Source organism: Drosophila suzukii, chromosome 3 (assembly GCF_043229965.1).
Source record: "Drosophila suzukii chromosome 3, CBGP_Dsuzu_IsoJpt1.0, whole genome shotgun sequence".
Classification (NCBI taxonomy): Eukaryota; Metazoa; Arthropoda; class Insecta; order Diptera; family Drosophilidae; genus Drosophila; species Drosophila suzukii.
In genome coordinates this window covers 64,258,979-64,281,298 of record NC_092082.1, presented here as the reverse complement: position 1 = coordinate 64,281,298, position 22,320 = coordinate 64,258,979, and the positions used below count along the sequence as shown (strand labels likewise).

Here is a 22,320-nt window from a genome sequence, read left to right as displayed (position 1 = left end):
AAACTCGTGTCCCGTGTCTAGGCAAAGCACTGAGAAAAATTTGATAAATTGTTGTGGCATACTTTTGTGTGGATGACTTACGTTAGGCTAAAAAAGGGAAAAATAATTATAGCCGCGATACCGTAAATAGTATACCCCCTTAAAACGCGGATCATGATAGACGCGGCACTCCGGAGGATGTTCAGGTTAAGCACTTCTACGAGCCCTGCCTGCGGATGAAGGATCTTAACTCCACATACAGCTAATAGTTGAAGCAACTGGTAGACGAATTTGGAACGATGCAGGTGCTCGAGGGATCCTCCTGACAGGACACCGACTTCGATTGGCTTGGAACCACCGCTCGCATGGCCTACCGCTACAGAATAACGCCCGTTTCTGGAACAGGATTTGCGGATTTTCCGTAAGAGAGCGTTCCATGTACGTAAACAACGCATCGGCCATCTACTGTCAGAAATAACATATTTATGTATATCAAGGGCATCCTGCAGCGATCTTTAAGATTCACTTCTAAAGTGGATCTGGCGAACAAAACAAATATTCATACCTTAACCCGAGTTCAAAATACCATACCAATTTATTTTTAGCGACTGAGGTAATGATTAAAAATTAAACAGCGCATTTGCGAAATGATACGTTCCTCGTGAAGTACATAATACTGTGGAGCAAAAATAAGGTACACTTGTTTGTAAAATGGAAAATCTTTATTTATTCTTCTAAATCCTTTTCATCTTCCGATAAAATGCACTTATACCACCACGAGAATAAAATAAAACAAATTCACCCTTTTTTCCTGTATTTTGTATGTATTTGATTGAATTGTATTTTGATTTGAATTTTTTGTTCAAGTAGAAATGTTGAAACGTATGCGATATGTCGATGATGTAAAAAACATTACTATCGATAGGTCCGTTCCTGTTTGACGGTCTGGCAGCACCGTTTTAAACTAGCTCGCGCAAAGAAAAAATCGTTGGGTGGATGCTGGGACATCCGAGGCCCTTTCTTGGAAATTTATAAAAAGTGATCAGCAAACTGCGTCAAAGCTTTTCTTGACAAAAAAAATGTTAAGCTGAAATACTCGGTTTAACAGAAGGCTAGTGAGACCATTTTGTAGTGTGACCAGTTGCAGAAATCTTTTATCTAGCTTTTTTACTGACACTTACGGTTGCTTACGTTTGCTTACGTTCAATCACAAAAATACTGAAAAAACGGTTTCTTGGGATTTTCGCTGTACGGTACGTTTCGATGTTTTCTCCACCTACTAGCGGTTGGTTGTGTGTCGGTTGAAACAGAAGAGGCGTCAAACAAAAAGTAAAGTGCAGCAACTGGCAGACAAGTTGAAAGGGCACTCAATTAAATGTAAGAAGCGACCAATGGTTAAAAACAAACATCGCTGATTGTCCAGCCGACCAACAATATTTTTCGCGAGGTGCGCAGAGCGAAAGGAAAAGCAAAGAGGAAAATCTAATACACAAAAAGTGAAGAGCCAAATTGTTGTTAACAGAGTGTGTGCGTGTTGTGTGCAATAGTTGTTGTTTTGTTGGTGAGAGAGAAAATCGGAAAAAGGGCGTCGCAGTTTGAAAATTGATGTGTGCATAAAAATCAAGCTGCAGCAGCCAAAAAAAGGGAGAAGAGAGAGGCAGAGAGCGTGAAAAGCGGATAGAGAGAGAGGAAGAGAGCGGGTGGCTGCACCTCAATAACTGTTGTTGCAAAGGTGAGTGCGTGCCGAATATTGTTTATAGTTCAAAGTTGTTTATTTAAGTGTACTCATAGCCAGCCCACAGGCACACAACCACACGCAAGCACGTACCTGCGGCCCACGAACGTGTGTGTGTGTGATGGCTTGGTTTTTAAACCAAAAAAGCTGACGGATTGATCCGAAGTTTTAGGCCAGAGAGGGTTCTCTTTTGGTTCTTTTTAAATAATAACATGTTTGCGGTAACCGAAACTAGCCTACTGAACTAAAAAACGAATAGACCTAAAATGTCTTAGTGTACTTCAAAAATGTTTAGGCTTATAAAATTACTTATAAAAAAACATACTATGTTCCAATGTTTTTGGGCCTAGTTGATCTCTTTTGGTTCTCTTTGAAAAAAACATCTTTGCTATGACCGAAACTGTTTTATTCAACTAAAAAACGGATAGAAGTAAAATTTCTTAATGCACTTTAAAAATGTTTGGGTTTATACAATAACTATTGAAGAAACATACTGTTCCAAAGTTTTTGGTCCTGAGTGATCTCCTTTGGTTTCCTTTAATAAACTGATCGAAAATGTTTTGTGCAATTAAAAAAAAATGGACGTAAAATATCTTAAATGAACTTAAACAAATGTTAGGTTTATAGAATTACTAATAGAGAATAATACTATGTGAGTTTCCAAAATACTTGTTAAAAATCTTTGCGATTGTATTCTTGTTTGGCCTGTACATAGACTAATGTTCTGAATTATGAACATATTAAACTGTTCGATTGATAAAATATGGAACAGTGATTATAAATAGGTTTTAAAATAAGAAAAAACCATTTTGTGATGTTAATGTTTTAAATTCCTTAAAATATTCGTTTAAAAATGTGGTGTGATTTGACTAAATAGCATATCAAAATGAGTTTTCTTTAAAAACTCTCTGGAAATATGCATTTCTTAGTTTCCTGTAGATAATGCCACGCTTAAAATCATATAAACTACTGATATTCGCTGCAAAAAGTTCAACAAAGACATTTATATCTGGGACTATTAAATCGAATCGACTTATCCCGAGCAACATAGTTGTTATAATTAAGTTGTCAGAGATCATATTGAGATACGGCTGGCTTTAACCTCCCGCGCCTGTTGACTCCGCTCCTGTTGGGAGCTGGCTTTCCCTGTCGCTGCACTTTGATTACAGTTTGTTAAACCAGCTCCCCCCCCCCCCCCCCCTGACATATGCATAACACAATTAACGTTAATAACAACTTCAATTCAATTCATAATAATAGGGAATGCGTTTTGTGGCCTGGCAACAATCACACTTTCCTCCGATAAATTCACTTAGCTGCATATTTTGTGTGAGATCGTCTTAAGCGAGCTCGTCTTTCATAGCCGCTTCTTCCTGTTTGTTGTTATCATCAGTTTGTTGTTGTTCGGAGACAGGCACGGTTGATTCTACAACAACACGTTTTTGTCAGCAATTGAATTAAATTCAACGGGAATGATAAATGTAAGCGCACTGAAAACGAAAAGAATCGGCATTTATAGCGAGGCTATTGCTACACAGAGCGAAAATGGTGGGCATTATGTGTATGGATGATTTTTCAATCAACTGCTTACCTTTTTCTTAGGGTTATATAGAAAATTGTGCTCTAAACCTTCTTTGTTTTTGATAGAATATGTATCTTTTGGGTAAAAAAGTTTGATCCTAATTATCTTTTATCAGAATTAATAAATTTAAGTCAAAGCTAAGAATTGTACTTAATTTGGGCATCCCTTTTTGTTCAGTGTATCTTTCTGCCCGCTCTCGTTGGCTTGTCAGCTATTTTTGGCGCAGTGTTTATATTATTTATTTGATTTCGTGTGCAGATCAACCTTCTCCTCTCTCATCCACCGACTAATCTCTTTTTTCTGTGACAACTGATGATTTTATTTATGATACTGTGGGCTCACATCGCTCGCATTTGAACATTAAATATTTCATTGAAAAATTCTTTGGAGCAAATGTTTGAACAACGCGCGCTCATTTCGTGTTTGTTTAATTTGATTTTCAAATTGGCCACGAGCACGGAAAAGCGTTTGCTCTTCAGTTTGTTGCCAACGGCGCCAAAAACACTTGAACACATACAAATCTGGGTACATTGGGAATTTTGAAAGCCCACAAGAGTGCGAAGACCTAGACATTAGCCCGTGATGACGTCAAAGAGCAGGTGGGTGGTGGGTGGAGTGGGTAAGTGCTGGATTATGAGAGCCAGCCAGAGGAATTTCTTGGCGGGGGATTTTAAAATAATCGATTAGCAGCGGGAAGAGACCAGGTCACGGTCATTAATTTGTTTAATTTGTTGGTTAATGGGCATTCCAAATCGTATTTTACGGAATTTTGTTAACCGATTCCCTTTATCGAATTATTGCTTGAATTCTCATGCACTAAATTATCCTTCAACCATTTTCTTCAACTGATATTCATTAAAAAAGGAAGGAATTCAATTTCCCTCAAAGAAAATTGTTGGTTTCGAGACAATATGTTATTTCCCGCATGATCCTCACATTTCCAAATCACCACTTTTCCTTATGCTGATACCGGTTGTCTGTCCATCAGACAATGATTGATCAATTCGCTTTTAATCATTAATTATCCACATTAGTTATCTTACTCTTTTTCAAAAACTTTTTTGTTTTCACAGCCTTGATTGAAAACAATTTCAAACGAACCTCCCGATAAATGACTTGGATTTGACCGAGTCCCAGTTTCGTTTTGTGACTTCCAAATACCATTAATCTCCGAATATCGTGCATTATGCAATATAATCAAAGCATAAAAAAAGAGCACGAAGGCACGCAAATTATTTGCATATTTAATTAGGTTTCTTTGATGAGCGAAGGCAAGCGCAAAAATAAGCAGAGTGAAAATTGCGTTGGGTTTTATTTTGTTCTTGAACTTCTCGCGAACCGAACCGATTCGATTTGTTTTCTTTTCCCCTCACGTTATTTCTTTCTGTTTATTCTCTGTTGTTTTGGGCGTGTGCCCAAAAGAGAAAAGCGAAAAGAGAGGACCATATGCGAACCCGAACCGGCTCTTCAAATGGATTTTGTCCTGGCAACAAGCGACGCACCCAAAATATTTCACTATAACGAACCCAGTTTCTACCTGATTAGCCCTTTGGCTCCAAGTCAGTAATTATAAAGTCACCCCAGATAACCCAAAACAATCGCATTTCCGCCACTTAAGACAAATAATACTAATACAAATACTACTCAATGTATAACCAGCCATCAAACCTTGATTAGGTTCGTCTGCGAATGTTTTCCCACTCTCATTTTAATTCCACAGATTAAACTCATTAATCATAATTGGCTAATAAAAGAATGTCCAATTTGCTCTCTAATATTACTTAGCTCTCAAAGGAATTCTGAGCTAAATACGAAGAAATGGGTGAGGAGTGGCATAAAATGGAATTTCTTTTGTAGGTTTAAGTTCAGTAACCAAGGTAAAGTTAACATTATAGCTCTTTTCGATTTGCTGATGATGTCAGGCATGCTAATTTAGATTAAATGCCTATATCTACACCTTTGGCCAGACGAAACTTCACTTGTTGGCTTTGGTATTCAATATTTTCTAGTGATTCTATTGGTAAACCTAATATTTGCGTACTTCTCGGGCCGTAAGTATGGGGGCTAGTCATCCTCTTTAAGAGGATTTTTTATAAACAATAACATTTAGAGCTTTCTTTGTTCTCTGAAATTCTGGGGAAAGTGTTCGCTATTTGGTTTTTTATGAATGAAAGTATCTGTATCTCGGATCCAGTGACTCATCCGCCAGCTAGAAATATGCTCGAGCAGATGACCAAATATGACAATGACCTTATAAGTTAAACTACAGCTTTTTAGCTTGCTATTTTTGCTGTTGCCGCTCTGATGGCCCCACACATAAGTTTCAACAACTTCCGTTGTGAAAATTTACACATAAATTGTTAAATTGTTTTGCACAAACAAAAAGAGACAAACAACAATGGAAACGACAGTTTTCACTTTCACCTTTTGAGTTTGGCCCGGTTTGCGTTGCAAAGAGGGGGGACTACATGGAAAATGGAAAGGGATGAGGACTTGTCAATCAATAATTTAATAATTGTCTTTTAAAACTAGCAAAAAAACAACAGGAAGACAGCAACACAACCAATCAATGGATGGGAATGCCAGGGGTTTTGCGAATAAAGAAGTCGCTTAATGAGATTTTAATGACTAAGGTGCTTCGAGTATTATTATTTTGTCATCGAATTTGCACAGTAAAAATTTTAAGACTTATAAAAGGAACTTAAGAAAATGTATACCTCAAGTAATATTTGTATTTTTCTCTAAAATGCTTAAAAGTCTATAGGCCTATAGGCCTTCGAGTTTAAAAAAATTAAATTTATGGTTTTAAGTAAAGAGGTGGATTTAAGGTTACAAAATGTATACATAAACTTTGGAAATTGGTTTTACAATAAAATATATTTTTTTGTAAGAAAAACCTTTTTTATATTAATATTACAAGAACAAGTTACATGTTACTAGGCAAAAGAAAAAAATCTTATATTAGGTATTAAAATTTATTTATTTATTGTTTTGGATGCGATTCACGTCCCTCATTTTAAGTTTTAGTGTACACATTCGGTTGAGAACAATTTAAATTCATCAGCCGAATACGATTTAACGTTAGCGGCATTCTCCAATGAATCATTCGCTTTGGGGGCCTAAAAAGTGGGTGGGGATTGAACCCTCACACCCCGCCTTATACTGTCTCCTGGCACAACCCGAGTTTGCAGAAAACGTGTTTTGCTATGTTTTCTTTGTGTGTTTTCGTTCTGGGTTTTTGATTTTGGTTTCAGTATCCCACTCGACAAAAAACAATGACCAAATTAAGCATAAATATTTTTGCTTGTGTGCTTGCCAAGTTAGCAGCGTGCTTTGTGTTTTCCTTTCCGGTTTTCTCGGTTTTCATGAGTTTGATATTTCAAGCACGACACTCGCAGCGTCTCATTTGTTTATACCACTTATTTACTTTATTTATTTTGTCATATTTGCATTTTAGTCATGCGAGCTTTTTGCTGAATTCGTTTGGTCGTCGGTCAATTCATTGAACATGCAGTGTAAAAATGTTAAGCAGGTTGATCTTTGTCCGAATATTCGATGAGTAATATCAACAACAGCTGAACAAGCTGTTGAACCAAGAAAGCATACAAAAAGATGAACTGTGACAAAATCCTATAGACTGCGATGAAGCAAAAAACACGTGTAAAAGGTGGCTGAGGGGGGAAAAAAATGTTCGGGTTTATTTTTAAAAGAGAAGTGTATGAAAAACGATTCTGGGAAAAGCATAAAACTCATACAATAATATGTTTGAATCTAATTTATTCACCGAAAGGTGTGCAAGAAATTTTTCCTAGAATGAATATGGCGAGTATTTTGGTTTTTGTGTTAATCAGCTATCATTTGTCCCATAAAAGCGGCAGTAGCAGCTGACTAAAAAAGACAATCAAGAAATGGGCAATAAGTTGTCAATTGAATATTAAGTTTTTATAAAAATAAATTAAGAAACGTTTAGGAATCTGGTATCAGTTTTTATTATAAAACTTTAACATGTTGAGGAAAAGTGATAAATTTCTTTCAATGAATTTCTTATATAAATAAAAAAAATAGTAATGCCTGCTTCAGTTTTTATTTAACTTTCAAGATCAGCTGTATAATATATGTTTATTATTGTCGGTGAAAAGTGTTAAATTTCTTACTGAGAATTACTTAGTACGAAATATAAATGAGTCACCTCAGTAACTGTTTCGGATTTCTCGAGGCGGGCTCCAAGGTTCACCCAGCTTAAAGTTCAGCTCAAAGTGTCTCATTTGACAAATGCCATGACACCATAAAATTTATGCCCGAACCCAACTCAAACTTTTTGGATCTCAGCTTTCCCTGTGTACCACCATAAATGTTATTGACCCGCAGCAAAAGTCAATTAAGCGATTCGCCCAAAATTGAATGATGAAACAATTCGCTGAGGGGCGTGGTCAATATATAATGGAAATAATTATATTCATCATTTCATAAAATTAATCGTGTATGTGCAATTAGTTTATGGGCAAACCATTTTTTATTTAGCTAATTATTGTGTAATGAGTAAACCAAAATTATTTTGATGGCTTCGTTGATTGACATTGAATAGGTGTCATAAATGGAAACTGAGTGCGCTATTGGATTAAATAAATTGTTTGGGGGAAACCAATTTAAATTTGAATTGCAGAAGAAGACGGCTCAATGTTGGTCTACACAAATCAGAAGAATTAAAAATATGGATAACGCTTTGATATATTGAAACAAAAAATGTTAAAAAACTCAATCAACAAAATCCGTAAAGGTTAAGACAAAAACAAAAATATAAGAAATCCATTTCAAGAACATTTCAATCATCCGATAGATAAACCTTCACCTGAAGGCGCGGTCAAGGTTTTCGTCTCTCGATAATCTTTCGAATTCGTACACAAAACATAAGGAAAAATAAAAAGATCTGAGCACCCACAGCTGTTTGTTTTTTGTTAGTGTAGAAACAAGCCATAAAATAGTTTTAAATGTGTCATGACTTATGGCCGCAACACCGTCTGGCCGACTAGAAGTATCTGCCAAGTTTCAGCAGCATCATGATGGCCCCACATGCTGGACTCGTGCTGCGAGTATCTCAAAGAAAGTGGCACAGACCAATTGCGTTAATGGGAAGCCGCAGCGGAAGAGATAGTCCCGCAGAGAGAAAATGGAGAAGTAGCACCACAGACTTGGGCAAAAGGCATTAGATAACTGTCATAAAGGTAATTGCCTGGCTGACTACTCTGTTGTTAACTGAAAAACTTTTTGCCTACCACAAAAACCGCATGGAAAACCCCAAGTAGGACGGAAAAGTATTGACCGAATCGATTTGAAAACACTGCTTGGTTTCTCTTGGTTTTTTGAATGGATATTCGCCCTCTCGGTAACATTTTAAAATCCAGCTTTCTAGTAAAAAGCAAGAAAACTTATTGCCAGCGATTACACAGCAATAAAGATTATATACTAAACTGATAATTAGGTAGTATTTATGATTTCATGGCGGCAAAATATAGCAAAGTGGAATGGTGGTAGCCATTCCTGATAAAATGTGAAACCATACCCATATTTAAATTTCATAATGCTCATTGTTTATATCATAACTAGAAATACCGATTAGTGTAATTATTTTTGAGTCTTGATTGTCAATATATGAATCAGTTTCCTTTTTTTTTTACAGGAAACGCTTTGACCATAAAAAGTTTCCACGATAATATAAATAAATATAAAATGACGTGTTCCGGGAGTCATTTTCTATCTCCGATTCCGCCTCCTGTATATAGAAATAACGATATCAGGTTTCTTCGTTTTCTGCCTTATGATTAAAAAGGCGGTGAATCAAATTTATATATTTTTATTTACACACTCGATGTGGCACCAATTGGATGTGGGCTTAGCCAACACCTGAGGGCTGATTAATGTCAGGTGTGTGGGTTTCTTGTGGACATTAGATAAGACCTAAGCACGGTCAATTGATAGCCAATCTTCCCGAGAAAAGCTCCAAGCGTGAATAACTTTTATTTGTTAAAGAAAAACATGTGGGACAGGAGAAAACCAAGAAAAGTGGTTAGGGAAACAAGTCAATCTCCTGCAATTCTTGAGCCTATTTCTTCTGCATTGATATGTAAGGGTTTTAAATGTTATAAAGTAATAAATGAATTATTTTGTCACACTTATCTAATGATGTGTCCTACCGCTAATAGGAAGTTTTTCAAACTTCCGTATTATTGTTGATTTATTCTGAACTAACCTTAATTTATAAAGATTTTCATTTCTTTTAAAATTCATGGAAAAGTACTTTTTCAATACCTTTCTTTACCTGGCGCTATCTCTGCTGTTGAATTCTTTGTGGTATACCAGGAAATTTTCAACTCACTTTGTGTGTTATATCCATTTAGAAAAGCAGTAGGTAGAAAGCGGTTGGTTATGATCATAAATCAACTTTTATCTTTATGTTTTACGACTATGACTCAACCAAAGATTTTTACCTGGGTTGTTGTCTAGGTATTCTTTAAATACTCTTCGATTTTGCAGCATGTTGCTAATGGGAAAAATATGGAGAAAGTATGTGTGGATTTTTTATCGTTATCTAAACGCTATTGATTCGATTTGCACTCGTGTTACCCACTAATTGTTCCAGGTAGTGAAATAAATTTCCCCTCTCACTTTTCTGACTTACACAACACCCTTTGGGTGATTGATTGATAAACAGGGTTTGTAATTAAAATACAATTGCAATGGCTGATATCTCTCGGTGGCAGTTTGAAAATAGATCTGCTGGGTATCCATTGCAGCGATAATAAGCTTATTGGAAATGGCACAAGCGTTTCTTTTCCTTTCCCTAGTTATTTTTTGTGGTTGTGGCTGTCGATTATGACAGTTCGCAGTGTGCTTATCTAAAGCAGAAATACAACAGCAAACATGTGGCGCAACTCTTTTTTATTTTTACCCTCTGGGTGAGGGTATTTTGATTCTCTAAGGTATAGGTAACTCCGCTGATTCCACATAACTATCATAGTAAAAATGTATGTCCATACATATCCACCTTCTTTTTATGTGTTAATGTGATACGTTTGCATAAGAATAATATTTTTAATTATCCAAAAACCAAATAGATATGATTATTTTGAAAAATCTTACGTTTTAGAGAATGGCTTGCATGGTTTCAGAGCATTTTAAGTTCGTATTTCTTTGTATGTGTAGCATGAATCACTACCAGCACTTGACACCTGCCACCCGCATTTATTTCCCTTTTCGCCCCTTTCCACCACCCCATTTCTGTGTCTGCCAACGAATGAGAACAAAGTCGTCAGCCCCAATAAAATAAAAAAAAAACTGGCAGGCTACGACTTACCTCTGGCCCGTCTCAAACAGCAATTTAAACACCTGCAATAATAAAACACAACGCAAAACGCTGAAACAACAAAGTCAGTAAAGTAACATCTATAAAAAACACATTGACAACATTGCGTCCTGTTAAATTGTTGAGGTAATGGGCCAACAGTCAAAAGTTTACTCACTCACTTGGTTTTGTTTTCTTTGGCCTCCTTTTCTTCAATTTTACGGGTTTTGTTAAGCAAACTTTGCAATTCTTCGCGGGAAGTTCAATGGTTGTTGGTGTTTTGTATGTTTTAATACCCTGACCTGCCCAACATTCGTGATAATGTCGGCTTCGGAACTCGCATTCTTGCATAACAATGGGAAAAATAAAAATAAGTGACATTTTGGCAAAGCTGTGAGTTACGATAAGAAAGCACATAAAGGGCATACCCCAAACACTATTATTTAATATTAAAATAAATATTAAAAAGCATTTGCTATGCTATATTATTTTTTTTCCTTCAATTAGTTATACAGATATTGATATTTTTTAATAGTTAAGAAAACAAAACAAACAGGAAATTATGAATAGCTTAAAAGAGATATGTTGATATTTCCATACTAAAGAATTTACTAATTTAAATATTTTAGATCATAGACTTAGTTAGTTAGTTAGTAATATTAAAATGAATAACTTACATTTGATTAATGTAAAAAAACCTTGAGTAACGTTACGGCTTAGTTTCTTAGTTGATATCGTCTGGAACTATTAGAACTGAGTGCAGTCTTCTAGAAATAAGCGGTGGATCGTGAGGTCATTTGAATTCGAATCGTTCCAGACAGTCGAGTGCAGCACTATTTAGATGGCAGAAATGTGGACCAAAGTCTATAAAAGGCAACAACATGCTGTCTAATGATAGAATTACTCACAGTTCATAGGGTGATGTGGATGGAGGGGCGCTTCACAGGGAGACTGGTTGGGAATGCAAACGAGACCGAGAGTCAGTAGTGTAATTACTTGTTGTCTGTATGCACGGACTTATAATTTAATGCGGTTCTTTATATTTATAATCCAAGCGTGGTGACCTTCACGAAAGATAACCAGCTGCGCTGCCAAGTCGGAATCCCGAGATGTGTGTAGAACGTTGTGGTATTTCAGTACCGAGTCATTAGCAAATGTCTTGGCATAATTGAATCTGCATACTGTATGTAAATGTACTTAGATGTATGCGGTCAGAATAACAACTATAAAGGCTTTGTTTGTTGTAAGAAAATAAATCTGTTAGAATTGTTTCCATCCGAGAATAGAGGAAAAAACACGATCTGAAACGCGAATATGTCGTAATTGTATCCAAAAAAAGAACAGGTAGATATTTTCTTTATATGAGTTCGAAAGAATTCCATTAAGTTTCTTAGTTCACTGAGTAAACTGAATTTAATTTATTAAAGTACCAAAAGCGACTAATAAACAACGTTTTTTATTTTGTTTTCTAAGAACACTTTCCCCTACACCTAAAATCCATCAGCTCCTCTGCGGTATTTTCCATTTAAGAAAATCACAACGAAAATCATTTTAACAACATTTATTTAATCAAATATATATTGCAGAAAAACTTGATGAATTTCTTTTAAATTATAAATAAAGCGTATCTGTGACTTAAATATTTTAAATGCTCATATATTGTCTTCAACTCAATGGCAAATCAAAAGAGATCGTGCAGAGGACACATGTAATAATATAAATTCATAAGTCGGTTTAGTCCTGGTTGACCAATTTTAATGTAATAGGGCAACTGTGCTTAAAAAAGCAGAATTTATCAAAAATTGTTAAAACGTTGTGTTTTTCATATTATGCAGGATTCTTAAACCTTTTTACCGTCAATACTACGAGATCACTTACTTTAATGCCAATGGGTATAAACTTGGAGATAAATCCTTTATACATGTTATATACGTATTTTAAACGTTATTAACAACAAACCATTTTGATGCATTTTTTAAGAAAGCCCGAAGTATAAAAATAAATTTACCACAGTTTAAAAGTGCAGTGTTTTTATTTTGATGGTCAGTGGGTTTATGCTAATGCAGTTGCCTTATGTCATAGGTCTGGACTTTGAACAATTATCTCTGGACTTTGTACGCTACCCACTCCACACTGCTTACTAAGTGATAAAGAATGCGGAACCGATTTGGCTCGTTTCCCATTGATGGATATCGTGGGTTCACATGCACTCGAAAACAGCATATTGATAAACAAAATTCTGTGGGGTGGGGTTGTACTGCCTCTTATCACTACAAATTGCGACTTGCTCTATACAGACATCTGAGAAAATGAGAAACAGAAAGGGGAGATACGAGTTTCAAAGTCGTGAGTGCAGTGACCCTGAATATTTTTTCAATCCGCGTTGCAAGATTTTTGTTTCATTCACTAGAAGGGTTGATAAGCTTGCCTCGGAATAATTGTGACTACTATGTTAGCTGATCGCTTCATGTAATTAAATTGCAATTTTTATTGATAATATTTAGGATGGCTAAGCATTTTAAAAAGATCTTATAGAAAATATTTAATCAATATAGATGATTTCATATTTAATACTGCCTTATGTATTAAAATTAAAAACATGATTGAAATATATAACACAAAGGGAGCTTTTATATTTAACTTATAAGTGTATATAATCCGAGAAAAGGGCATTTCTAATTCGTTGCGGCCTTTCTCCGTCTTGCCAGATATATAATTTCAATGCGCTTATTGTTATATTGTTATTGTTTTGTTTTCTGTTTAAACATCAGTCAGCAGACGAACAAAAACAACTGGAAGAAAGCGAATGGGGCGCGAGTAGCGGGAATAACAAAGCACGAAAAACAGAAGAAGGTTACAAAATACGTTGATTAAAATTCACAAACAAACCGAAAGAAAGGGGCACAAAGAGAAATGATTATGCTCGATTCACACAGCAAAACGTCGTAGCTGAAGGCACGAACCTCCCATCCGCCAGCCTTTTTTTTAACCATGTACCCATCAGCTGTGGCGCAGTCAAGTGCAGATGAGCATTTGGGTTGAAAGCGCAATGGACTGAGTAAAGTCCATCTTTATATCGGTTTCGCTGTCCTCCCAAATCTTTTTTACCCACTCCGCTGTTTAAGAACAGTGATGCATGGCATAGACTTACAATGAACAAGATGAACAAACTTATGAAATACCTCATAAAAATAATGATAATGCATACATCCAATTATAAAATTTAAAAGATCTTTAATTATATGATAAATTATATAATCATATGATTTGAATTTGTTAGATTGCTGAGCAGTTGGCCAATTACCTTTCTTTTATTCTTTAAGTCCTTATTTAAACCTCTACACAAATAACTCACAGTTCCTAAAGTAAGAATACAGGGAGAAATATTCAAGTCACTGTTCTTGAATTGAGAACATTTGTTCTTAGACACCGTATAAGTACATTTTGGTATCAATGTTCTCAATATTGAAACGAAATGGTGAGAAGAGAAAAGTTAAATTGAGTTTATTTATAAACTTTTTGATAAGTATACACTACTCACTGGACTAATAGTTTATTTATTAAGAGATACAATGCAAATACCGCCAATTCAACTTGATTTGAGCAAAATGAAGATGTCTGAAATTCAAAAAATGTTATATTTTTAAGAACATTTCCAACTCAGATGAGAACGGCAGAATTTTCTCTGTGTATAGAGATTATAATCTTTTTTATGGCCCATAGTGGCTCCAATTTATTCCTAAACAATAGTCGTATAAAAAACAGTAAACTTTTGAAAATAACCAGATAAGACTATAAAATATCTGAAGTAACCACTCCACTCGACGGCTTACTATGCAAATATATGGACTGTAAAAATGCCTGAACATGTGCGAGTGTGCCGATGGGCTTAAAGGGATTTACCAAACGGAAAATTACCCGAAAACTGTAAGCGCATAAAGAAAAAGCGGAACGCGAGTGGAAAGTGCTGCTTGTGGACTCTCAATTGGTTCAAGTGAAGTAGCAATGGGGTAGGTCTTCAGTGGCCACGAAAGTCACATTGAAGCTGATTACAATCTGGAACGGCTTCCAAGCTGTCAGAAACAACGAGTACTCGGTTCACCGGGAAAAAGGGGAAAATGTAATGGAATTTGGGATATTTTATCGAGCGGATACATCGGAATTTATTAATGGGTGGAGAAATCAACTGGGTGTGCTGTCAACAAATAGGCTCCAGTGTATGTATAAATGTTTATAATCAAGTAAACAACTCGTATCAGGGTGGCATACAATGATAATGATGATGCCCCCGCCGTCTTTATTCGGGACCCTCCCCCAACAATCCAACATCATTGGCATGCCGCCCATGACACTTGAGTTCTACACTTTTTCAGACGGGGAACGTATATACTCACATAATCAATCTATATAAGGTTCCCAGATATAGTGAGTTGGTAGCTAGGGGCAGTATCTCTAACAAATTGCTACCATATCTGGTTAAGAATAGATTGTATACATATCTGGAGGCGAAACACTTGAAGTGTGTCAGTGATGACACTATTTTGGGTATTTGAATTTACAAGATGGTTTCCATCTGCCAAGAAATGCTAGGAATGTATAATATTCACCATTCCATGTGCTCCACTTTTCTTCACACTCGTATATATAAATGTATTCCGATTATGCGCGGATTATCAGCTGGCGGACAGTTGATTCACCTTTAGACTTTGATACTTAGCCTAGAAACTGTTCTGAAAATATTGTTATTCATTCTGGGTTATTTTCTCTTTGCAGCCAGCGAAATCGTGGTCATTGAATGGCAGCCTGCAATAATGGATTCCACGCCTAATGCGGCCCCTCATCCCAACCAGAATCGGGACTTCCTAACCCTGCAGTCCCTGCGTCACTCCCGCGGCTCCAGCTCGAATCTGCGCGCCAGTCGCTCGCCCTCTGCCAGCCGAAGCACCGAGCAAAGTAATTATCAATTATGATTATGAACCCTGCGGACTCCTCCCCCCAATCCAATCCAGTTCCCTCCTCGGGCTCCTACTCTTCCATTAGTTAGACGCATAATTGGAATGATTGGCTCGTGTTAAAGCTCGAGCTTCCTGCATCTTATCAACGGGGCTAATGTCAATCTGAGGGTCTGGATGCGGTTGCCGGGCTCGATTGGATGGGGAATGCTAGGCTATCAGTGGGCGTCCAATTCAATTTGTGCTTCCGCTATTAACTAGTTCGTAGAGCAGTGACAAGACTGCTGAAGAAGGAGGAAATCTTTACTAGTTTGTGCTCTACTTAAATCGACTATCTTTCTGTAACAATATTGAAGATGCTGCTTCAATGAAGTCCAATTGTCCCTGGTTTCAGGAACAGAAAGTTCCATTGAGTGTAGGAAACTGTTAAAAATAGGAAAGGGATTTTTATTATGTCTAAATTTTAAATATAAACAAAATTATAAAGAACTTACAGTGCGAGAAAAAACAATTTGTAAAACATTTGATGTATTTTATTTAAATTTGTAGGGTGGAATATATTTGTTAGTTCTATCTCTAACTTTTAACACTTAAACTAAATTCAAAAGCTACGAATTTTAAAAAATATTCGACAAAGTGCTAGTTTGCCAGCAGGTTTTTTCTCCACAAAAGTGTTTCTCAGTCGAGGTATACTGTATACTGTATTCCCATGAATATCCACCCCGCCAGATGATGAGCGATGACTCATCTTCCAGCATCCAAAAACCTCCCAAACACCCCCTACGGCCATTATTCGCAATGTTTTTACGAGTTCGACATCAACAAGCTTACAAACAGCCATGTATGAATCAAAATCAAAAAGTATAGCCCACTTTTGAGTGCCTCCGGTCATTATACTATTCCATTTGACTGTGCCTAACATCTGTTATCTGTTTGATTGCACACTTTACATACTTTTGTTTATATCTTTTTATATTTTCCTTGTTTAGCTTTGTAACCGTTGAATGTTAGCCTGCCTAACTAGCTACACTTGCAATTCAAACAAAACCAATCAGAATCATTGATAAATGTAGGTATACCAATATTATAAAGAATAAAATTGTTTTCTAGTTGCTCGCACAAACCATGCACTTTCACCACGACACACACGCACCACTCACAAATCACATAATATTGTTACTGCTTATTTTGGTTCTATTCACAGCGAAGAACACGCGATTTTAAACGCTATTAAACTGCCTGCCACTGCTTCTTTCTGTCTCTATTTTTCTTGTTTGTCTATCTCTCTCTACGGCTCACACACAGGCTGCTGTTCAGCTGTCAATCAAAAGTGAAATAACTCTTTCGAAACGCTTATTCATCGCACATTCAACACACAAACTACACTGTAAATCATCGCCGGTGTGCTTTTTCAAGATCTTAAAACCGCGTACACAGGGAAACTTCTGAAATCTAAAAAAGTGATATTTTAAATGTATTTTTCAAGCGCTAAAGACTTTAATATTCAAACCGCCTCTCATAAATCTTAAATAAATAAAAACTGAGTAAAATTTCCTGAAAGCAATATAATTCATCATTACAAGCATTTTAAATCATAATGTGATACAGTAAATTAATTTCCGATAAATAATTGCTAAGCTAAAATGAAGAGCTGAAAATTAATGATTGTAGTGAAACAACAATTTAAAATATCTACAACAGGAAACAAATAACATTGTTTTAAAAATCCGAACTGGGAAACAGCTCATTACATGACCATCTCATCAACAATATACGCTATGTGCTTAACATCTATTGAACTAACTAAAACGCGAGTCATGATCAACAGCATTTGAAACCAAAACACAAATACCCAGATTAGACTTAGAAAATAACCCCAGTCATACTTTTCTATGCGCCACAATTCGCCAGTGTCCCGGGAGCGAGCCAGCGAGGCAGCGGCAGCCACTCAGACAGCGGCGGCGACAGCGGGAGGAGCGAGTGGCCCATCCTCCGGAGGATCGGCGGCAGGACCTGTGTCAGCGACGACCACGGCGGCCGGAGGGGCGACTTCCGGGTCCGGAGCAGCCTCCGCGAACACGAACAGCAATTCCTCGGCCTCCTCCAGCACAGTGGCAGCTGCACAGGCGGCTGTCTACAGCGGCGGCAACACGGTGACCGGAAGTTTGGGCAGCGGCGGGGTGGTGGCTCGTGGCTTCCGCAGCCACAGTCCCACCCACCGGCGGCGGAGTCGCGAACGCCAGCGACGCACCCATGGCTCCGACCAGGGCGGTCTGCTGGCCTACAGCGGTCTCGTTGGCGTCAACGACATGACGGACTTCTTGGGCCCACAACAAGGAGGAGGAGGAGGAGGCGGTGGCGGAAGCGCCGGCACCGGCAGCGGTCTGGAGGACTCCCGTCTGTCCGGCACCGAGGACTACTACTCCTCATTCGTCTCCGACGAGTTCGACAGTAGCAAAAAGGTCCACCGCCGCTGCCACGAGCGCAGCTCCAGCGTCCAGGCCATCGACCGATTGAACACGAAAATCCAATGCACCAAGGAGTCCATTCGACAGGAGCAAACTGCCAGAGATGGTAAGTAAAAGCGTGATTTAATCAAACATGAGATTTATTAATAATTGCAACTAAAGTCCCATTTTTCAAAGCCTTACAATATTTAAAAAAAAATGTTGAGAGATGTTTTTATTCAACGAAACATAATACAACAATTTTAAAGTCCATGTTCATCGTTGGTAAAACCATTTCTTATAAACATTACTATTACAAGAAAAGAAAATTTGAGAGAATAAAGTGGTTTAGATTTGCAATAAGACCCCTGTTCTCTAGTGAAACTTTATCATCTAATTGTATTTTTTAATTTTAGATAATGTAAATGAGTATCTAAAGCTGGCAGCCAGCGCAGACAAACAGCAGCTGCAGCGTATCAAGGCATGTCCAACAACTCATCCTTTAAATATATATATAATCAACTCTTTATTTCTTGACAGGCTGTCTTTGAGAAAAAGAACCAGAAGAGCGCACACAATATCTCGCAGCTGCAGAAAAAGCTGGACAACTACACAAAGCGGGCCAAGGACCTGCAGAACCACCAGTTCCAGACGAAGAGCCAGCACCGTCAGCCGCGCGAGGTCCTGCGAGATGTGGGCCAAGGCCTGCGCAATGTGGGGGGCAACATCCGCGATGGCATCACCGGATTCTCCGGATCCGTGATGTCCAAGCCTCGGGAGTTTGCGCACCTGATCAAGAACAAGTTTGGCAGCGCCGACAACATCAATCAGATGAGCGAGGCCGAGCTGCAGGGCATGCAGTCCGCGAATGCCGACGTCTTGGGCAGCGAGCGACTGCAGCAGGTGCCGGGAGCAGGAACCTCCACGGGGTCCGGTGGCGGCGGCCAGAACAACAACACAGGCGGAGCGGGCAGCGGTACGGGAAAATTCAACAGTGACAATGGCAGCGAGTGCAGCAGCGTGACCAGCGAAAGTATACCAGGGGGGTACGTTGATTTGACCTAGTCTCTTAAGGATCAGCGCTAATGACTTTAAGCTAATTTTGCCCCATATAAACAAATATTGTCAGTAGTTGTTTGTTAAATTTTAATTCATTATCCATCGATAATATAATACTATTCTGAAAATGTAAAACCACACAATCCCCAAAGCTTATAAGTCCCAACTAACAATGCATATTCTTTAATCTAGCTCTGGCAAAAGCCAGTCGGGAGCCAGCCAATATCACATAGTGCTCAAGACGCTGCTGACAGAGCTGGCTGAGCGAAAGGCCGAGAACGAGAAACTCAAGGAGCGCATCGAACGTCTGGAGGTACGTACATACTATATACTCCCGAAAAGCGAGGGAAATCCCTATATCATAGCCAACATATTTTAACCTCTTTTCTATTTTCGGAAGACGGGCCAAAAGGAATTCAACAACCTGACCGCCACCCTCGAAAGTGAACGCTATCGTGCCGAGGGACTCGAGGAGCAAATCAATGACTTGACGGAATTACATCAGGTTCGTAGTTCACTTGGCTGACGCTTTGGCAGTTTGCCCGACATTCGTGCTTATGCTTTGCCGCCTTTGTTTGACAGAATGAAATTGAGAATCTGAAGCAAACGATTGCCGACATGGAGGAGAAAGTACAATACCAAAGCGATGAAAGACTACGTGACGTCAACGAAGTGCTCGAAAACTGTCAAACGAGGGTAAGTTCGAAGGCTTGGGGCGGCCTACAGCCCCAAGCCCCGTAGCAATCCATCCAAATCTAACCGAGTTCTTGTGCAGATATCGAAAATGGAGCACATGTCGCAGCAACAATATGTCACCGTCGAGGGCATTGATAATTCCAATGCACGGGCTTTGGTTGTGAAACTCATCAATGTGGTATTAACGATATTGCAAGTGGTTCTCCTGCTTGTGGCCACGGCTGCAGGCATCATAATGCCTTTTCTCAAAACGAGGTAACTAGTGCTGCATTCCGTGCCTCGATGAGTGTTACTAATATAGTTGTTTGCTCATTCCCAGGGTTCGCGTTCTCACAACATTTCTGTCTATTTGTTTCGTCATCTTTGTGATACGACAGTGGCCGGATGTTCAGGACATTGGGTCCGGGCTGGTGCGGCATCTCAAGCAATCACTGGTGGTCAAGTGAACTGGTTCGGGCTCTCATCTACCGAGTATTTCATACGTTTATTAGTTAGCCTAAGTTCTAAAGTGCATATTTGTATATAGCTTATCGATAACGATTATACCAATTATTTTTAACTGAAATTGTATCAATTATCAACACGAACACACACTCTCGAGAAACTGTACAAAACATTCATACGCATACAACTTACCATACACCTAATCATCACACCACACTCTCGCATCAAATCTAGCAAAATTGATTTAAACTATGTAATAACTTGAAAATGCTGACATGTCTCCGTGCATTACTCAACTATATTTGAACATACATAATTTATGTATAACCTATATAAAATATTTACATTACTATAAAACAATTGAAATTATATAAAATGAAAGTTTGTATAAATCTGTAATTCATTACTATGGGCAAATTGTTAAAAAGGGTGGGTCCGGGTCTAAAAGTATTACTTAAAATCTGCTCCTTTAGGTTACAAAGTATTTAATGGATCAATAAAGGATCCAGGAAAAACTCGAATAACACCAACCAATAGCAACCCTTAACTAATAATAGTCGGCTCAACATATATGTGAATATACATGTGTACTGTACACCATTCATGTATTTTTAATCTAGCAGCTGCAGGTTTTCCCAGATTGGATCCAAAATGAATCATTTTATGACTATAATTAAAGTTAAAGAAATATAGATTTGTGACAACTGGCTTGAATTCACATTTAGTCTTTCTGGATGCAAGAAAATCGTATACGATATTGTATTGAACATTTTTCATGCGTGCCCAAAAAAATTTCAATTTGTGAAATTTTTGTTTTGTTAAGTTTGAACTGCGATTACAGGCGAACGGATAGTTATTCAAAAGTCCACCTTTTCATCTTTTAAACCCCAAACTTCAAATTTTTGTTTCCTAACAAAGCTGTAACCGAAATAAATCACCGTCAAGGAGATACATACAGCTGTGCTCAAAACTAATGTTTTTTTTTAAACATATCTATTAGTTTCCTGTATAAGCAAGTATCTTCAAAAACCAACTTAGATTAAATAGTTACATATGTCTTCTATATGGTCGTCTTTTATTTGTCATTCTAACTTGAGCGCATTTAAACTTTATGTAATGACACAGCGAATCGAAAAATCTTCAATTAGTAAATTTCTTTACACAAGGAGACCCTAAGTCCCTTGCTTTTATGGTTTACCAGGTTTCTGTAAAATGTTTTGAGATTTTTTAAATGGTTTTTATTATTTTATTCCTAGTGTGGGCTATGCCCATGTTAGAGTCCATTACTTTTTCATACAGACAAAAACAAAAAAGAATCAGTAAAAATTCCGTGTGTTCCTATGCCCAATGGTCAGTCTCCATACTTAACTCGCTTAGTGTTTAGTTTAGTTTTATCTCTCTAGCTACAAAAATGTGGGTGCCAGACCGACTGTTTTCTAATTCGTTAGCCGGCTTTTATATTGCGAAAAATCTTAATGCTCATAAGGCTTTAATGGATGGTCAGATTCGATTCATTTTTGGCATGTAGATGGGTATTGATAAACAAACCATTCCAATTAACACTCTTATAAATCTTTAATCATGAGTGGGCGTTGCACATCGAGATAACCTGCGCTGCAGTAGAACCCTGAGAGTTTGTGAGCCTAATCCCATCTTCCTAGCTCTTTCAGTTCTCGAGATTACAGCTGTCACACTGACAGACGGACGGACATATATAGCTATATCGATTCGGCAGGTGATCCCGAAAACTCGATCGATTTAATTATATTTTTTTGTTTTCTTGTTTTACTGGGCATATTCTTAGGACAAGTGTTTTGCTATGATATTAAGAAAGATGCATTAAATATCAATCGTGCAGCGTATATTATAGCTTGAAAGTGAACATTTTTGAAGAAAAGGGACCCTTTATTATCTTGGCGAAGGTTAATCAAAGCCTTATAAACGAATTGCTGGTATTGTACTCAGACATCATACATATGCCGCAGAAAGGTGCTTAATTTTTAGAATCGTCCCGGTACCTTTATCTGATCGTCTCAAAATATCTTACAATGGAGGCCATTGTTGAGTTGTTTTCGATTCTTGGTGGA

General features: G+C 37.6%; 1 protein-coding gene across 3 annotated transcripts; it reads left to right on the top strand.

The window, feature by feature from the left end:
* Positions 1-1,247: 1,247 nt before the first annotated feature.
* Positions 1,248-20,625, top strand: Dmtn (transmembrane and coiled-coil domain 2 protein Dmtn). Of its 3 annotated transcripts, none has more exons than XM_036819032.3 (10): positions 1,248-1,711; positions 15,409-15,588; positions 17,499-18,161; positions 18,451-18,515; positions 18,575-19,080; positions 19,286-19,406; positions 19,494-19,598; positions 19,676-19,789; positions 19,869-20,044; positions 20,109-20,625. In XM_036819032.3, the coding sequence occupies exons 2-10, from the start codon at positions 15,447-15,449 to the stop codon at positions 20,233-20,235; spliced, it is 2,019 nt and encodes a 672-aa protein (XP_036674927.3). In that variant the 5' UTR covers positions 1,248-1,711; positions 15,409-15,446; the 3' UTR covers positions 20,236-20,625. The 3 variants fall into 3 exon arrangements, with proteins under 3 accessions (XP_036674927.3, XP_065721919.2, XP_065721920.1); XM_065865847.2 differs by having other exon boundaries at positions 1,269-1,356; XM_065865848.2 differs by lacking the exon at positions 1,248-1,711 and adding an exon at positions 16,577-16,656.
* The last annotated feature ends 1,695 nt before the right edge of the window (positions 20,626-22,320 follow it).

Bases quoted from the DNA above. Each gene is read 5' to 3' on its own strand.
- Dmtn (XM_036819032.3), top strand. From the start codon at position 15,447: ATGGATTCCACGCCTAATGCGGCCCCTCATCCCAACCAGAATCGGGAC. The intron at 19,081-19,285 runs GTACGTTGATTT...TCTTTAATCTAG, and splicing joins AGCGAAAGTATACCAGGGGG to CTCTGGCAAAAGCCAGTCGG. The intron at 19,599-19,675 runs GTTCGTAGTTCA...TTTGTTTGACAG, and splicing joins ACTTGACGGAATTACATCAG to AATGAAATTGAGAATCTGAA.